The sequence below is a fragment of the Dendrobates tinctorius genome, unplaced genomic scaffold (genome assembly GCF_039654945.1).
Source record: "Dendrobates tinctorius isolate UK_male_01 unplaced genomic scaffold, ASM3965494v1 ptg000075l, whole genome shotgun sequence".
Lineage (NCBI taxonomy): Eukaryota > Metazoa > Chordata > Amphibia > Anura > Dendrobatidae > Dendrobates > Dendrobates tinctorius.
In genome coordinates this window covers 39,303,210-39,322,545 of record NW_027361743.1, presented here as the reverse complement: position 1 = coordinate 39,322,545, position 19,336 = coordinate 39,303,210, and the positions used below count along the sequence as shown (strand labels likewise).

Genomic DNA, 19,336 nt, shown 5'->3' with positions numbered 1-19,336 from the left:
TGCCAGATTCAGGTGAATAGGGGCCTCACGATTTTCCCCCAACAGATGATGTCTGTGGACAGAAGGATCCGGCATGTCATAATTCAGACTGCCGATCCTTTTGTTCACCAAGAGATATACGACGTCGCTAAAGGAATGTGTGGCAGCGGCTGTCATAGAGAACACGAGCACTCGTCAGGGAGAGCGCTTCTGGTATGGGAGAGGGGTTTGGTGACTGATCGATCTAAAATGTTTGTGGGGCTTTATATATGTATTTTGTATCTTCCATGAAAGGGGTTACAAGGATTTAGCATATTTCATTATGCCTGAAAATAATTACTCTTTTTCTAGAAAGGTATCAAAACTTTCAGACAGAAGTAAAAAGTGGGTAAAACTAATACATTCGGTACCCCCATTTTTATTGCATTTTTGATTAAGAAGTCGTCCGCAGTAAAGTTGTAGCATACGTATAGCTTTGACCATAACTGCACTTATATATGGCTTTCAGCATAACTATAGTCACATACTATATCCAAAACCTGGCCAACCCCTTTTTGAATAAAGCAGTCCTCCTTGTAAAATAAAAACACCATATACTCCGCTCCTGTAGTGGTGCTGCTCCAGCAATATCGGCTCTCAGTCTCCCAGGGCGTGCATGACATTATTATGTCACGTAAGCCCTGCAGCCAATCACTGGCCATTATTGGGGTGTTGTGCTCCTACTGTTTCTGCTTATCTGATTTCCAGCCAAAGGCGGGAAAATTGGACAAATGAAAGTAGTAGGAGTACAGCGGCCTAATTGCTGATTGTTATGCCACGTGAGCCAGAGTCACACGAGTCCCGAGAGACCCAGAGCCAACATCGCTTAAAAGGCGCCAGTGCAGGAAGGGGGGGGTTATATATGATGTTTTTATTTTACAAGAGGGGCTACTTCATTTAAAAACGGGTGAGGCCAGGTAGTGGACAACCCCGTTAAGACACATGACTAACCTTTGTGTTGCTGTGTTGCTTTCACATTTTATTCGGATCATATAAACCCATAATAGTCTGTACAGGGATTCCAGTGCGACTCGTGCCATTTTAGGGTCTTTATTCTGTTAGACAAAGGATCTCATTGTTACGACACATAAATATAAAGATTTACTTAGAGAAAAGGGCACTAACAACAATCAGAGAATGGTACAACATTAGCGAATGACATGATTCTGAACAGTATCAAATTAGAATCCTAGAATCGTAGAGTTGGGAGGGACCTCCTGGGTCATCGTGTCCATCCCCCTGCTCAATGCGGGATTCACTAAACCATCCCAGACAGATGTCTGTCCAGCCTCTGTTTGAAGACTTCCATTGAAGGAGAACTCACTACCTCTTGTGGCAGCCTGTTATCATTGATCACTGTAACTGTTAAAATGTTTTTTTCTAATATCTAATCTGTATTTTCTCCCTTTCAGCTTCATCCCATTGCTTCTCATGTTTCCATGTGCAAATGAGAATAAGGATGACGCCTCTTTACTACAATGAAACAATCTATTTGCACAAGTCAGGCGTCTACCTTCAGTCATTGTATTGTGTAAATGAAACAAATCAGATCATTCAACGCGTTTCAATAACAAAACCCTGAAATGTGACAGATAACACAAATGACAACTTTACCTTTAGGTTAGATAAGCAGTTGTTGAGAAAAATATGCCACCGGTTTAGAAAGAATTGTTTCTGGCTGACACAAAGCAAACACGTCACCAAGGGGTACAAAGCCTGAAAAATAACATACAGCTGTTATATCGCTCACACGGGTCATGCCATGTAGATATGCGCCCGTATGCAGCGCTACCACCTGGACTTTTTAAGTGCCTAATCATTTCTAGTATTCCTAGATTCTTGTAACATATTCATAAACTGAGCTCAGGATGGACAGGACCTCCCGATGAACTGAAAAGTACAATATTTTCATCTCTTTTATACTGCAAACAGTTAAAGACTCACCAGAACACAAATTATAGAGCAGGCATAGCTGGACATGGCCAGGCAACGACTATTGAAGTGTTACCCCCCCTCTCTAAAAAATCAGGTTATCCCCTATCAATAGGATGGAGAATAACCAGGTGATCACTGGAGGTCTGACCAGGGGACCGCCCCAACAATCCATGTGAGCAAGGCTCTGCAGCCCTCTCCTGTATCTAGCGAAGCTGCTGGTGCGCAGACTCCACTGCATTCATTGTCGAGCACTGCACTCGGTGCAAACTTGGAGATGAAGGTCGATGTAAACCTGTGCTGCCGAGGATACAATAAACGATAGACCAGATTCAGTATTGCATGTGGCTTTGTCAACACGTTTCGAGGCAATCAATATGGTTTGTCCTGATGAAGAGCTATGATTACCTCGAAACGCGTTGACAAAACCGCATCCACACTGCATCTGGTCTATTATATATTGGATCCTCGGCAGCGCAGTTTACATCCCCTTTCATTTCCAAGTTTGTGCCATATCTTTTTGGTGGGTCTGCAGCAGCCGCTTTCATACAAGTTTACAAAAGGGTTGTGACTGTCACAATTCCCCAGGTGAGAAAATCCCACACTTCGTTTTTCAGCGTAATCCGGATAAGACCCTATTGCGCTTATTCCAGTTTTATCCATACACAAGCACTGCACGTTGTTATTTTTGGCATCCCCATAGACAATGGATAGAGCGGAGGCAGAGCAGGGGCCACGTCACTCTATTCATAGCAAGGCTGGAGAGCTTGGTTCACAGAGTTCCAGAGTCTCAATCTCAGGATTCCTTGAGGTCCCAGTGATCAGTGAGTTATCCACTAATCTTTGGAAAGTTAATAACTTTAACTTTTTCGAATTAAGTTTACTGATGATCAGATATCATGCTGATGTAAAGGGAATTGGTCACCAGGTTTTTGCTACCCCATCTGCGAGCAGCATGATGTAGGGACAGAGGCACTGATTCCAGCGATGTGTCACTTACTGGGCTACTTGCTGCAGTTTTGATACAATCACTATTTTCTCTGCTAGCAATTCTCTGAATGCTGGCTGAGCTCTCTGCCTATGCGCAGTGTACACAGAATGCTGCCTATCAGTGAAGGAGGCGCGATAATACAGAGCTCATGAATATGAAGGACTACATGGCAGCAGGTTTACTAATCCTCTAGTGATAATCTCCTGCTGAAAAAACAGTGATTTTATCAAACCTACAGCAAGCAGCCCAGGAAGTGACACATTGATGGAATCAGGGTATCTGTCTCTACATTCTGCTGCTCTCAGATTAGTTGGTAAAAGGTCACCAATGACCTCTTAACTGCCAAGAGCAAGCGACACTACTCTGTCCTCCTCCTCCTGGACCTGTCGGCTGCCTTTGACACAGTGGACCATTCCCTATTATTACAGACCCTCTCATCCCTCGGCATCACAGACTTGGCCCTCTCCTGGATCTCATCATACCTAAAGGGGGTTTTACACTAAGCGATATCGCTAGCAATATCGCTAAAACGTCACTGGTTTTGTGACGTTATAGCGATATTGCTAGCGATATCGCTATGTGTGATACTTACCAGCGACCGGCTCCCCCGCTGTCCATCGCTGATCGCGCGAGAATGTCCGGCTCCATTTCTCGTCGGGCGCTTCCTGCTGAGACTTCCTGCTGTGACGACGAGCGACGCTGGAGGCGGGCGGGAGGACGCAGGATCGCTGTGTGTGAATGGTAAGTATCGTGCGCTGCGTCGCTGCTGCATCGCTGTGAGATCTTTCTGTATGAAAGCTCACTAGCGATCATTTAGCGATGCACCAGCGATCCTGACCGGGTCGGATCGCTGGTTGGATCGCTGGTGCATCGCTAAATGTAAAAGGGCCTTAACAGACCGGACATTCAGCGTCTCCCACTCACACACCACCTCCTCACCTCGCCCCCTATCTGTCGGAGTCCCACAAGGTTCAGTCCTAGGGCCCCTGCTGTTCTCTATTTACACCTTTGGCCTGGGACAGCTCATAGAATCTCATGGCTTTCAGTATCATCTTTATGCTGATGACACACAGATCTACATCTCTGGACCAGATATCACCTCCCTACTAACCAGAATCCCTCAATGTCTGTCCACTATTTCATCCTTCTTCTCCACTAGATATCTGAAACTCAACATGGACAAAACAGAATTCATCATCTTTCCCCCATCTCACGTGACCCCCCCTACGAACCTATCAATTACAGTAAATGACTGCCCACTCTCCCCAGTCCCACAAGCTCGCTGCCTCGGAGTAATCCTTGATGCTGATCTCTCCTTCAAACCACATATCCAAACCCTTTCCACTTCCTGCCGACTTCAACTCAAAAATATTTCACGCATCCGTTCATTCCTCACCCAAGAATCTGCAAAAACCCTAGTCCATGCCCTCATCATCTCTCGCCTTGACTACTGCAACCTCATGCTCTGCGGCCTCCCCTCAAACACTCTCGCACCCCTCCAATCTATTCTAAACTCTGCTGCCCGACTAATCCACCTGTCCCCCCGCTATTCCCCAGCTTCTCCCCTCTGTCAATCCCTTCACTGGCTCCCAATTGCCCAGAGACTCCATTACAAAACCCTAACCATGACATACAAAGCCATCCACAACCTGTCTCCTCCATACATCTGTGACCTCGTCTCCCGGTACTTTCCTGCACGCAACCTCCGATCCTCACAAGATCTCCTTCTCTACTCCCCTCTTATCTCCTCTTCCCACAATCGCATACAAGATTTCTCTCGCGCATCACCCCTACTCTGGAACTCTCTACCACAACATATCAGACTCTCACCTACCATCGAAACCTTCAAAAAGAGCCTGAAGACCCACCTCTTCCGACAAGCCTATAACCTGCAGTAACCACCGATCGACCAAACCGCTGCACGACCAGCTCTACCCTCGCCTACTGTATTATCACCCATCCCTTGAAGATTGTGAGCCCTCGCGGGCAGGGTCCTCTCTCCTCCTGTACCAGTTATGACTTGTATTGTTTAAGATTATTGTACTTGTTTTTATGTATACCCCCCTCACATGTAAAGCGCCATGGAATAAATGGCGCTATAACAATAAATAATAATAATAATAATAATAAAAAATCTGGTAACAGATTTCCTTTAAGTTTATATATCTGTTGTATTTTTGGGGTCAGGTCACTTGGTGTTGGGGCAGTGTGGTGGCCACTGTTGATGTGATGCTATGTCTCTGGGGTAGAGTGGCACAGAGCGTCGTGGGCTTGGTGCCTCCGGGCACGTGGCTTGCTTCCCCTTCAGGTATGGTGTTGCAGAGGCAATGTACCTCATACAGTGTTGCCCCTGATGGAGTAGGGACCCAATAAAGAGGTTGGAGTGACATGGCCGTGGGCTTATATACTTCCAACAAGATGTTAACTAAGAGCCTCATGTTCAATTTTGAAAACTTTTTCTGTAGTAGATCAATGTAGAACATTTGGACGTGTTTTCCAGGTCCTCTTTTCATGATGGATTTATAGAATGTTTGGTGCTGATGATCTATTGTGTATTAAAGGGGTTCTCATTAAGGTGACCCTTCTAAGGGTACATGCACATCACAGGCTCGGGACCCCCCTCTTCTTTCAGCCAGAGAGGAACGTTGCCTCTTACACTGTTGGACATGGATTACATCTAAATAACATGGTTCCTATATAATACATGTGTATGAATTAGATGGTAGCCATTTGTGCTAAGGCAAGGGTTGTCAGCCTGCAGATCCCCAGCACGTCATACAACCTTGACGTTCTTTGCGTGCTAAGCCTTGTTGTTTCCGCAATGGATCTGGACCACGGCCATAGCCTACTTTTACGAAATCACAGCATTAATTGTTTTCCCCCCTCTATGGTGTGGATACGTTACATTTTGATGTTCGATGGTGAAATACTCACTAATGAATGCTTCTTCCTGGAAGATAGCTCAAGTGTTGTGTCATAAAGACTTTCCACAAAGTTTCGAAGACAAGGAACATTGACTTCATTTTTCACAGCCTAATAAAAAAGTAGGTAAAAGAATTGACTTTAACAGGGAACAGACGCTATTACAATAAATGATGTAGAAAGGAGAAGACTTACAGCAGCCACGGGTACCAGGATCTCCACAAACAGGCCGGCCAGAGCATGCTTAATGTCCTTGTCTTTTACTTCAAGGAAATAATGTGCACATTCCTAAAGGTGAGAGAACATAGCCATGAATAATCAAGACTTCCAAATAGGTCTACAAAACTCAGCAGTGAATCGGTAAGTGTCGCATACACACACAGGAGCTGGGCGTTCCTCACCTGGCCAAAGTAATAGTAGTAATAATCTTTATTTATATAGCGTCAACATATTCTGCAGCACTTTACAGTTAAACACTTTGAAACACATTTGAAACAGTCATGCATGTGAAGACTTCCGGGGCATAGACCGCGCTGGAAAATACCGGCGCATGCACAGTAGCGATTATATGCTTCGCCCACAGTTGGGCAAAGCATACTGCGCAGGCTCCGGTGGCCTTTACAATGCGCAAGCGCGGAAACCAACGTTATCTGTGCTATTGACAGATGAAGATTATGTGCAGCAAGCCGAGGGGGGGGGGGGAGAAGGTGACTAGGCCACGCCCATCGGACCGGACCTCTGCGATTTGCATACATCCCCAACAAGATAAAAAAGGTATTAATGCCTCAAAGGTGCGGGGTCGGGGAGTCAAAAGCCCTAATAGAATCCTTATGGGACGCGCAACTGGGTGATATCTTTACAAGATATCACTAAATATAGGTGACAGATTCCCTTTAATGATTAAAGCAAAATAAGATGACCCTGCTCGTGAGAGCTTACAATCTACAATGAGGTGGGGGAGATACAAAGTACAGGTGTGTATTTACAATGATGGTCCAGCCATCTTGAGGGAGTTGGGGATAGATGAAGATAGTGAATGGGCTACACACGCACACTTATACATTAGGGAACGTGATAGGCTGCTCTGAACTAATGTATTTTTAGGGAGCGCCTAAAACTGTGCAAGTTGTGGCTGGTCCTAATTTCTTGGGATAGAGCATTCCAGAGGATTGGCGCAACGCGGGAGAAATCTTAGAGATGGGAGGTACGGATTAGTGCAGAGGTTAGCCGAAAGTCGTTTGCAGAGCGCAGCGATCGGCTAGGCCGATAGATAGAAATGAGGGAGGAGGTGTAATGGGGGCCACACTGTGGAGAGCTTTGTGGTGAGAACAAGTACTCTGAATTGGATCCTGTAGTGAATGGGCAGCCAGTGTAACGACTGGTGAAGAGCGGACACGTCCAAGTACCGATTAGCCAGGTGGATGACCCTGGCTGCTGCATTAAGGATGGACTGGAGAGGGGAAAGTCGAGTGAGGGGGAGGCCAATTAATAGAGCATTATAGTAGTCCAAGCGGGAGTGGATGAACCATATACCTATAAATAGTGGATATATTCAGCCCTAAACATTAATAGTTGATTATAATAATCTGTCGGGTTCGTTGGGTGACCAATAGGTGGTCGCATTTTGTGATAACTCTACTGTAACTCATTTGTCAACCCTTTTGGAAAATCAGGAAAGCTCCTAGCAAAAAAAGAAGCAACCTCCAAGATGGCTTGGCAAATATCTAGTGCATCGCCTGACCCTCTTAATAACTGCACTTCCAGAAGTTTTCTTGTGGTTGACACTTGGATGCTCCATCATTAGAAAGAGCCCAGGTGATTACCGTAATCATTCATCGAGGTATAATAATACCGACCATCAATATAAAAAACGGCATAACCCATCTACGATGGTTTCACTGGAAGAAGGGAAGGTTCAATGGTTCCTACTGCAGACTCCATTCTATCAAGAGCTGTATCCAAAACAATAACTGCCATTAAATGACCACAGGTCTAAAAAAAATAGAAAAAAAAAAAAAAAAAATGAATAGCAAGTCCCTTACAATTTTGAGGTTTTTTTCCAAGAAAAAAACGAAAAGAATAGAGTTCCCAGGCTCAGAAGCGGACTGAGCAGCACCCAGCAATAGGACAGCTTGTTGGACTGTATCGTAGCTCAGCCAACTGCAAAAGCCCCTAAATGAAAATGTACGGGAGAAATCACACATCATGGACTTGTCGTGGATTCAGCCTGCCGTAAAGGGTTCCCAAAAACACATGATGGTGTACTCAAAATCCATCCAAATTCAGCAGAAATAAAAGCAGCAGTGAATTTCAGATGGGTAAAATGTCAATTTTTGTTGACGAATGTTGATGCCTTGTTATTGTAGATTTCATCATTGCAATTCATAGCGTTAAATCTTGTACAAATTTGCATGTGTATCATTACAATATGAACAACCTTTAAAGACTAATGTAACCAGCCTTTTACTCACAATAAAAAAATGTAAAACATACATAAAAGACAAACAAACTGTGGTCTAAATGATGAAAAGGATTTCTCCTACACGTTCAGTACCAAGATCTTGTGCAGATCGATTTCAATGGCTAGGATGAAAAATGACAGTGTCCTCCCCTATACTAAGTGACACCAGATAACAAATGATACCTGCATGAACTGTAAAGAGGCTTCAAAGTCTTCCACGGGATACATCTTAATGCGGAAGAATTTCATTCCCATTATCAGACTGATGATGCTTTGAACCACATACGGGTTCTGCTCTTTGTGCCTCAGTTCTTTTAACTCCGCCATAAATTTCTTCTTCACGGAAGGAAACCTAACAAATAGAAGACGACGGCTAATAAACTGTACAAAATTATTCCATTCACAATCGTTCTTGGCTTCTTCTATACAACACTCTACCACAATTACTTAAACAGTATAACAACACCCCTCTAACACCGTCCAGCCATAACAAAAGCCCAGATGGCCACAATACTTTTTGTCTTTGCTCCCACCATTCGATAAAAGCTACTCACAAGTGTTGAGAAAGGTAAAGGTTAATACATGGCATATGTATATGAAGGATCTCCAATAAACTGATCACTACCTGAAGATGATGCGGAATGGTTTGCCGCTTTACATGGCTCTGGTTGGGGACTGGGAATTACAGACTATTAGATCAGGTCACAGTGGTGATCTTTGTCAAGCGTTGTCTTACCTTATGCAGTCAACCCCTCCAAAAAAAATTAAATAAGCATATACCCTGTAAATAAGGCAATATTACATTGCATAGTACTGCCCTTATCTACAGTGACGTTGGATGACACAAGGTTAGGTTTTAATACTAGAAATAGGATAGGACCATCCCTGTTGGGTCACCGTGTCGTGGTGGGATAGTTAACACTATTTTGATTAAAATAAAATTATATAAAATCTAAGTACCCCATGTTATTTATTTGTACTATTTTCATTAACTTACTACAGGATATATGCTCATTTTGTTAATTTTTCTTGGGTTTTGTCTGTGAAATGGCCACAGTGCGAAAGTGCCCTTACACATTTCATGTATACCACACTTATTCTCCTACAGTGCCTAAAAAACATGTCCGACCGACAGTTGTCTAAATAACCCTATTCAATCAGCGAACTATGTAATTTGGATGTGGCATATGTATGGGAATTAGTGTGCAAGCTCAAGGTAGACAGATCATCCGGACCAGAAGTGTAACCTTGAGTGTTGGCAGGTGGTGCACCATGTGGAATTGTCCAGGTCATCTACCATGACCACCAAAAAAGCATCAGGAACTTAATATAAAAGATCCTAATAAGAATCAATTTTAATCAAATTAGATGATAATGAAATAAGACAATAGCAAAAAATAGGGTTTTTCTTAGAAAAGTAATAACTTTTATTGCAACAATATAAAAATAGACATGTTATTCAAAAGACAATATAGGTGTCAGCGAAACAAATTAGTACTGCATGCGATGGAAAATACAGTACATAAAGAAACAAGCGTCTTGTAGCAAGACTGCATATATGATAAACGGCTATAGTCTATAGAGGTTATTGGGTTAACAGACCTAAAGATCAATAAATAAGAATTGCATGACCAATTGATCAGTACAGCAAAAGCATAAGAGTAACGATCTGTATATTACCTTGAGACATTATTAAATGTCGCATGCAGGGGTGCTGCAGAAACGCACAAGAGCCCCAACGCGCGTTTCACCGCACTCGGCTATTTTTTGCTATTGTATGATTTCATTATCATCTAATTTGATTAAAATTAATTGATTCTTATTAGGAACTTTTATATTAAGTTCCTGATGCTTTTTTGGTTGTCATGTTTTGGCTTAGGGGTATGTCCCCGCTGGTCACTGACATTTTTGTAGGTTTAGATACCATGACCACTTGTTATGCTCGGCTGTTAGAGAGTCCACTATCAATATCTCATTTGGCTGAGAGCTCTTACTTCCATTCCCCCATACACACTCGATTTGGCTGAGCAGTGGAAAGGGGAAGGAGGGGAGGAGGAGAAGTATGCATTCACCAGAGAGGCCTTGGGTGGCTTATCTCCCGAGAACGAAAAAAAGGCATGCCAAAATGTAACACGGTCAATCCTTTTTTATTCTGACATCTCCAAAATGTTTGTTAGGCAAACCTCTAATACAAACTGGTCCCAGCAGAATTAGTGGGTTTAGCCTATCTTATTCTAATGTATGCATCCACCTGTAGCTTAGAGCTTCTTCCCATTGGAAGCTTGTAGGATGAAGAACTACACACCTTACCTGTCCTATAGATAGGCTTGGCCTAACCCTGGTTATCCTGCTCAACATGTGCTCCAAATATAATGTTCCTCAACATTACTGTTTTTTCTGCAGATATTGCTAGGATTTTACAACTATATGGATACAGCAAGAGTATAGGATGCTTACTTTGACTGTGCTAATACACCAATCACTTCAGCATACAGATCGGCCACAATGTGCATATTACCAGTGTTTGGACCTAGATACCTAAAGATAAAAGAAACAAAAAAAGACAGATGAAAAATGCAGATATTTATGCAAGATGGCTTCAGTTTCAACTTCCAGTCTGAATTTCATTACCCTTCTTTGTATTTAAAGTGCTTGAAAGCCAAGGTTATGACTTCATGGACCAAGCTGTCAATTACAGGATGCAATGGAATCTGGAAGACGAGGAGAGATGTATAATGGAATTATTAGAAAGGAGAATTGGTTCATGGGAAATGTAAAGTTACTTAACGGCAAGATAAATGTATTTATTTCCATTAATATACAAGCAGCAACATATTCCACCCGGCTCCACTGACGTACAGTACAAGCTGAAACAAGTCTGGGAGCAAAGATGATGACACACATACACAACTCAACATATCAGATAGGAACATGAATTCCCAAAATTTTTACTAGAGGACATCCCTACAAAATGGTTGCGTTTTGAAGGAACCCCTATTCACATCCCTACTTCATATAAGCTTGTTGTAGGAGCAGGTAGGGCATTTTCAATTCTGAGGTTCTCTCAGGTTTCTTTGCATGGGTATCTTTTTATTTTTTATAGTTGACCCATAGATATAGCTAGTCCTTTTTGGCACTAGCCATTTTTCAGGTACGGTGAAGTGAGTGGGATCTTACCTGTAACATAGGTCACCAGACTCACCATTGTGTATGGAGCGGAAGTGCTCTCGATCCAAGAACTCTACTTCCAACCACCTTGGGGTCCGCAAACCGCCGACAGGTAGGTGTGATTCTTTGGACGCCACCAATCTGATATTGATGAACTATACAAAGGATAGTCTACCAATAGCAAAGCCCTCAACAACCCAAATCGGGCTGAAAAATATAATTTTACCATCACATATAAAAAGGCAGTGTGCGCATCCATGGATTTACTACAGGAAATTTTCTTTTCGGATTCTTACTCAACACAAAATAAGTAAAACCATATAGGATTTTGTAATAGGAGCTCAGGTCATTTAGGTGCCTAAAAGGAGATTTTCCAATTTGAACCACCTCTACGTGACAAAAAGCTGATCACAAAATGCCCTTCTGCTGGGACACCCCCTGAAATCAGCTCGAATGGGTGGGAAAATCTGACTTTAAATGTCCAATTTCCCTTCAGTGCTACCACAGGAGACAAAGCATTACATGGTGTGCATTCACATTACTGAGTTGCATGTAATTTATAGAACAAGTCTGGTAGGCTGGAGAATGCTCTTTGTACCCACTTCCCTTGGTAGCAAGAGATGAGGAACCTCAACAGGAGACCCCCCCTCTCCAATAACTCATTTACGTTGAAGTCATTTTCATATTTTAACAAATTTCATGTGCCTGAATAGAGCATATCAATGACACAGAGGGGGTTTACAAAGAGGGATTTCATTCTCTGGTGTACACAGCCAGTCCAGTCATTAGAAGAGCCCCCATTAAATACAAATAATTGCTGGGGATTTCTGAACCTGGACCTGCAAACACCTTGAGGTCAAATGATTTTCTAAGGTCACCTGATTGGAAGTAGAATGCAGCTCAGTAGATAAGCAGGACACACATGAAAGTGGGATGCTTGTGTGGAGGCAACCCACTTTATGTGAGGCAGTGGGGGCATCATACTGTGTGGAGGTATCATACTTTATGGGAGGAAGGCATCACACGGCGCGGGAGGCTGCGGGAGCATCACACGGCGCGGGAGGCTGCGGGAGCATCACACGGCGCGGGAGGCTGCGGGAGCATCACACGGCGCGGGAGGCTGCGGGAGCATCACACGGCGCGGGAGGCTGCGGGAGCATCACACGGCGCGGGAGGCTGCGGGAGCATCACACGGCGCGGGAGGCTGCGGGAGCATCACACGGCGCGGGAGGCTGCGGGAGCATCACACGGCGCGGGAGGCTGCGGGAGCATCACACGGCGCGGGAGGCTGCGGGAGCATCACACGGCGCGGGAGGCTGCGAGAGCATCACACGGCGCGGGAGGCTGCGGGAGCATCACACGGCGTGGGAGGCTGCGGGCAGGCATCATATTGTAAGTGGGATTTTAGGGGCATCATACTGTGTGTGGCTGACAGGGAATCATGTGTGTGGGGGGCTGTGGTAACATCACACTGTGTGTAAATGGCATTACTTCCATTTGGGCACATATAAAAGACTAGGCGAGTTTAGGGAACCAGCTTAGCACAAAACAAAAAATGTGCCACTATATATGTGTCTTTCTTTCTCATCTTTGAGAGGTGTGTATCTGAGAGGCGAAAAAGACACAAATCTCCAAAAGATACCAATGCAAGTCCATACTGTGTAGAGTGCTGAAGGATATGTTAGCACTTTATAAATAAATTCTAATAAACAACCAATATACTGAGCTTTTCCTTCAATAACACGATATATGATCCCCGGATATTACTGCAACAGAACTAAATCCATCTTCAAAAACATGTGCTGGTGACTCACTGTACGGTATATAATGTCACTTAATTCAATATTCTCCGCATGATCTGCTTCCTGAAGACATAGGAAGAAATTATGTGTGCAAAGTTAATGAGAATTATCAAAGTGCAATCAATGGTGGAGTCATCGTACCTGCTTCAGGACTTCTATAAGGACTAACGAAAAAATAAAATCAATTGCCAGATCCCTCCTCTCCATCAAGTAATCCTTCTGCTGCTCATCACTGAGAACAAAAAATGAACAATTGTTACTAATTGTGTGCACACACAACACCGTGCAAAACTCTATACACAATCAACGAACCTTTAAGAAACCGGCAAGTCTCAGAATCAGAACCTTGTAAGTGTAGGGATTCTTTGTAGAATTAACATGCTTGCAAAATCACAATGTATTATTATGAATCTAGTCACTGGCGTTGATAAGCACCGTCAATAAGACTACTTAAAGAAGCCCTCGTCCTCCTCCCATCGAAGTTCTTATCCTCTTATTGTATTGCAAATCATCATATTATACAGCACTGTGTACTTACAATTGCTCATTTTGCGTTTCTACCCAGTAAATTCATCTCTTTTCAATTAGGTCTATGACATTACGTGATTAAAACCAGACTAGCTGAATGGAGTGAGTAGGATTGTAGTTCTAATGATGACTCATGCATGGAAAAAGAGTCCGTTTCTACATAGAACTTAGAAGGGTTCAGCTAGTCCGTTTTTAATAACGTGATGTCACAGACCTAATGGAAAAAGAGAAGAATTAGCTGGGTAGAAAGGCAAAATGAGCAACAAAGTACACAGTGCTGTGTAATATAATTGCAATCTATTAAGAGAATAAAAACTTAGATAGAGTGCTTTTTAACTAATTTAAACAATAGGAATAAAATAGCACAAACTTTGACTGTAATTTTCCTATGGTTAGGGTCACCCCCAATAGAGCCAGTCTGTATATTGGTGCAGACTGTACTTTGGCCTGTCTTTTCAAGAGGACACAAAAGTGTAGTCTACGCCTCATCACACGTTGTCCAGTCTTGGACCATTTTTGGTAGATACTAGCCACTACAAACAAAAGTTAGTACACCCCTCACCTTTTTGTAAAAGTTTTTTTTATATCTTTCCATGGGACAACACTGAAGATATGACACTTTGTTACAATGTAAAGTAGTCAGTGTAAAGCTTGTATAACAGTGGAAACTTGATGTGCCCTCTAACTCAACACACAGCCATTAATGTCTAAACCGCTCACAATAAAAGTGTGGACTCCCCAAAGTGAATATGGCCAAATTGTGCTCAATAAGCCATTCCCACTCCCCGATGTCATGTGACTCATTAGCGTTACAAGATCCCAGGTATGAATGGAGAGGTGGTGTGTAAAATTTGGTGTTATCGCTCTCACACTCTCTCATACTGGTCACTGGATGTACAATATGGCTCCTCATGGCAAATAACTTTGAGGATCTGAAGAAAAGAATTGGTTCTTTATATAAATATTGCCTAGACTATGAGAAGAACACCCTGAAACTGAGATGCAGCACAGTGGCCAAGAGCATACAGTGATGTAACAAGGCAGGTTCCACTCATAACTGTCCTCGCCATGGTCGACCAAAGAAGCTGAGTGCACGTGCTCGGCGTCACATCCAGAGGTTGTCTTTTCAAAATAGACGTATGACTGCTGCCAGCATTGCTGCAGAGGTTAAAGAGATGGGGGCTCCGCCTGCCAGTGCTCAGAAAAAATGCCGAACACTGCATCACATTGGTCTGCATGGCTGTCATCCCAGAAGGAAACCTCTTCAAAAGATGATGCACAAGATAGCCCACAAACACTTTGCTGAAGACAAGCAGACTAAGGACATGGATAACTGGAACCATGTCCTGTGGTCTGAAGAGACCAAAATGATCTTATTTGGTTCAGTATATGTTAAGCGTGTGTGGCGGCAACCAGGTGAGGAATATAAAAACAAGTGTGTCTTGCCTACAGTCAAGCATGGTGGTGGGAGTGACATGGTTTGGGGCTGTATGAGTACTGCCGGCGGTGGGGAGCTACAGTTCATTGAGGGAACCATGAATGCCAACATGTACTGTGACATACTGAAGAAGAGCATGATCGGAAACTGGACCGCAGTGTAGTATTCCAACATGATAATGACTCCTAACACACCTCCAAGACTACCACTGCCTTGCTAAAGAAACTGAGGGTAAAGCTGCTGGACTGGCCAAGCATGTCTCCAGACCTAAACCCTATTGAGCATCAGTGGGGCATCCTCAAACAGAAGATGGAGGAGCACAAGGTCTCCAACATCCACCAGCTTCGTGATGTCGTCACTGAGGAGTGGAAGAGGATTCCAGTGGCAACCTGTGAGGCTCTTGTGAACTCCATGCCCAAGAGTTAGGGCAGTGCTCGGTGGCCACACAAAATATTGACACTTCGGACACAATTTGGCCATTTGCACTTAGGGGAGTACTAACTTTTTTGCCAAAGGTTTAGACAATAATGGTTGTGTGTTGAGTTATTTAGAGGGCACACGAGATGTACACTGTTATACAAGGTGTACACAGACTACTTTACCCTCTTATCAGAGTGACATATCTTCAGTGCTGTCCAATGAAAAGATATCTATTTATATAATTGCCTTGTAATGTTTTCATTTCCTGTTGTGTAGATGTCACCGTATCCCACAATTCCAAGCAGAGGAAGTTCACCGACCGTCATATTTGGACACCGAAGTGATGGGTGTGTCAATATGGAAACTGCTGCTGGTACCAACCTATTGCGCGGCACCACCAGCGGAACACACACACACTCTCACACAACCTCTTGCGCGGTACCACCTCGGAACACCGTTGCACTGCGCCTGCGTGAATTCCGCAGGCGCAGAGAATCATTCGGCTGATCCCGGCGGCAGATGCACGACGTGTCTACAGGCAGAGAAAGCCGGTCACATTAAAGGGGTTTTCCCACGAACGAAAGTTCATTTTAAAATTGTCTGTGTCTGACCGTGTAGGGAGCACAAACCACATCTCCTGGGCAGGGGAGGAAGCAAAAGACAATACTGACATTACAGCAGGGGATCACAGAGGATTCATTTTGTGAGGTAAAATATTTCACTGACTGTTTTTAAACAATATTTTACCTCACAAAATGCATCCTCTGCGATCTCCTGCTGTAATGTCAGTATTGTCCTTTGCTTCCTCCTCTGCCCAGGAGCTGTGGTATGTTCTGTACACGGTCAGACACAGGGGTGAGAGAGACAGAGCACAGGGGGGAGACTGCTCATACGGGACAGCACATGAGGGGAGAACACAGCACAGGAAGGAGAGAGACAGCAGACAAGGGGGATAGCACATGGGGTAGACAGGTCAAAGAAGAGAGCACAGACGGGAGAAGTCAGCACATGGGGACAGAGAGAGTGGATAGGTGGGTGAGCACATGGGGGGTGAGATTCTCAACGCTGAAAAGCCTGCCCCCATCGTGACATTACCGTCCTCCCGATGCGATAGCATCGGGCCTCCATCTAGTAACAAAATATTTACAAAAATGTGAGGGGTGTACTTACTTTTGTGCCCTGTACATTACCGAGAACACTCTGAAAGATCTGCCTGTTTGGAGATGCTCTGACCCAGTCATCTGCATCACAATTTGGTTTTGTCAAAAGTCGCTGCATCCCTTACTGGTGTCGTATTCTCTGCTACCAACATGACAACTTCAAGGACCGACTGGATCCCCAATTATTGGCAAGTGCCGGCATGACAAGATGATCAATGTCTGTCGCTTCACCACGGCTACAGCTGATGGTGTGTAAGACTCACGTAGTAAAAATAGATGAATGGCTCCAGCTGCGTTAAAACACAATTCTTGCTTTATTTCTTCCTGATTAAAAGCAAATACATGATAAGCAATATTTCCCTCCAATAGGTCTGCCAGTACACGTAGGGCGGTCTTCAGATGAGATAAGCGTTACGCGTTTCGATCTGTGCGATCTTTATCAAAAGCCATGTCCATTCCTCTAACACAAAGCTCTATATAGGAAAAAGTGCCCACTAGTGTTAGAGAACTTAACCACACGACAAACACATCTGTGTAATCCGAGAGAAGGAACATAAAAAATCCCAAAGGAATATTAAAGTAAACTATTTCTTACACCATTTATACCAATAGACATATCCATTATAGTTCAATTATAATGAAGCGCTAAATCATTGCGTTTGTTTAGACCGTGTGGAAATCTCGTATTCAAACGGTAGATCCAGTAAGCTTCTCTAGTGAGAAGTAATCTCCTAGCATCTCCTCCTCGATATGGATATTAACTATTTCAGTGCCACGACCTTCAAAGGAACTAGTGCGCCTGGCATGATAAGTGATGAAATGTTGCGATGCCGCGGATACATCTCTATCTGCATTTTTAGTACTGGTGATATCGTACAAATGTTCTCTAATGCGAACTTTCAATTTCCTAGACGTGCATCCTACATATGAAAGCTTACATAGCTTACAAACCACATTTATGGAATTACAATTAATATAGCTCCTAATTTTATATTTTATTAAATCTTCACCCTCAAAAAAATCCTTGATAATTACAGCATGCGCACAAGTTTTGCCGCTGTTAACACCACATTTGTAAAAGCCCACACAATTTAACCAATTATGTGAAGGCTTTTTCTTGTGTAAAGGTACTGTAAAACTAAGCGATATCGCTAGCAATATCGCTATAACTAGTGACGTTATAGCGATATTGCTAGCGATATCGCTGTGTGTGATACCTACGACTCACTCCCCCGCTGGTTATCGCTGATCGCGCGAGAACGTCCAGGACTGTTTCTCGTCGTCAGCTTCCTGTGGAGAGACGAGCGACGAGCGTGGACGCGGGCGGGAGGACGCAGGATCGCCTAGTGTGACAGGCAAGTAGCGATCCCCGTCCCCAGAGATGTCGCTGGTGAGATCTGCCTGTGTGGCAGCTCACTAGCGACCACTTAGCGATCCTGACCGCGTCATATCGCTGGTCGGGATCGCTGGTACATCGCTAAGTGTGACAGTACCTTAAGAAAAATGTGCCGGGTGATACTTTATTAGCCAAAGTTGGTGCACGTCTGGAAACTATGTTCACACCTGTTTCAAGCACCTTTTTTAATTTTTTATCCTCATATAGTATTTGTAGATATTTATTTATTATATTTTTAATCTGCACAAACTGAGGACTATACTGGAAACACACAGGGTTTTGTATTCCATTTTTTTAGATTTTTATTTGTATTGGATTTAATAAGCTTCATGCAATTTTTACTATGGACTAAATTTTGGGCCCTATTCAGCGTCCACTCGGGATATTTGCACTTTTTTAATTTATTTGACACCTGTTTAAATTCTCTATCAAGATCAGACACATGACTACAATTTCGTTTTATTCTGGTGTATTCCCCCACCGGGATGGATTTTATCGTATGTTTACTATGACTGCTTGTAGCATGAAGAACCGTGTTCCCACTAAGCGGTTTATGGTGGGGCCTGCCCTAACTCTTGGGCATGGAGTTAACAAGAGCCTCACAGGTTGCCACTGGAATCCTCTTCCACTCCTCAGTGACGACATCACGGAGCTGGTGGATGTTGGAAACCTTGTGCTCCTCCATCTTCTGTTTGAGGATGCCCCCTCAATAGGGTTTAGGTCTGGAGACATGCTTGGCCGAGTGAAATGGTTTGGAATACCAACCAATTCCAAGTCCAAAAATGAAATTTTGTTGGCATTATGTTTACATGTGAACCTGATGTTATATTCATTAGTGTTTAAATATTTCACAAAATCTGGTATGGCAGATGCATCACCACCCCAAATAAGGGTATCATCAATGTATCTGCCATACCAGATCAAATACTCCAAGAAAGAATTAGAGGCAGAAAATATAAACTGTAACTCCCAAAAAGACATCACCAAATTTGCCAAAGAGGGCGAAAATTTCGCCCCCATGGCCACGCCCGTTTTTTGTCTCCATTGAATGCAAATAAATTATGGGATAGTAAAAAATTCACCACTTGAAGAATAAAATC

General features: G+C 43.5%; 1 protein-coding gene across 6 annotated transcripts in view; it reads right to left on the bottom strand.

Moving 5' to 3' along the window:
- Positions 1-19,336, bottom strand: part of FRY (FRY microtubule binding protein) — a 546,108-nt gene that overhangs the window by 169,315 nt on the left and 357,457 nt on the right. For all 6 annotated transcript variants that reach the window (XM_073583182.1, XM_073583178.1, XM_073583180.1 and 3 more), the window contains 8 exons: positions 13,436-13,526; positions 10,956-11,035; positions 10,782-10,862; positions 8,508-8,676; positions 6,059-6,151; positions 5,876-5,974; positions 1,633-1,734; positions 970-1,073 (listed from right to left, as the gene is read on the bottom strand). In XM_073583182.1, coding sequence (XP_073439283.1) covers positions 970-1,073; positions 1,633-1,734; positions 5,876-5,974; positions 6,059-6,151; positions 8,508-8,676; positions 10,782-10,862; positions 10,956-11,035; positions 13,436-13,526 — 819 coding nt within the window. The remainder of the gene's footprint in view (positions 1-969; positions 1,074-1,632; positions 1,735-5,875; positions 5,975-6,058; positions 6,152-8,507; positions 8,677-10,781; positions 10,863-10,955; positions 11,036-13,435; positions 13,527-19,336) is intronic.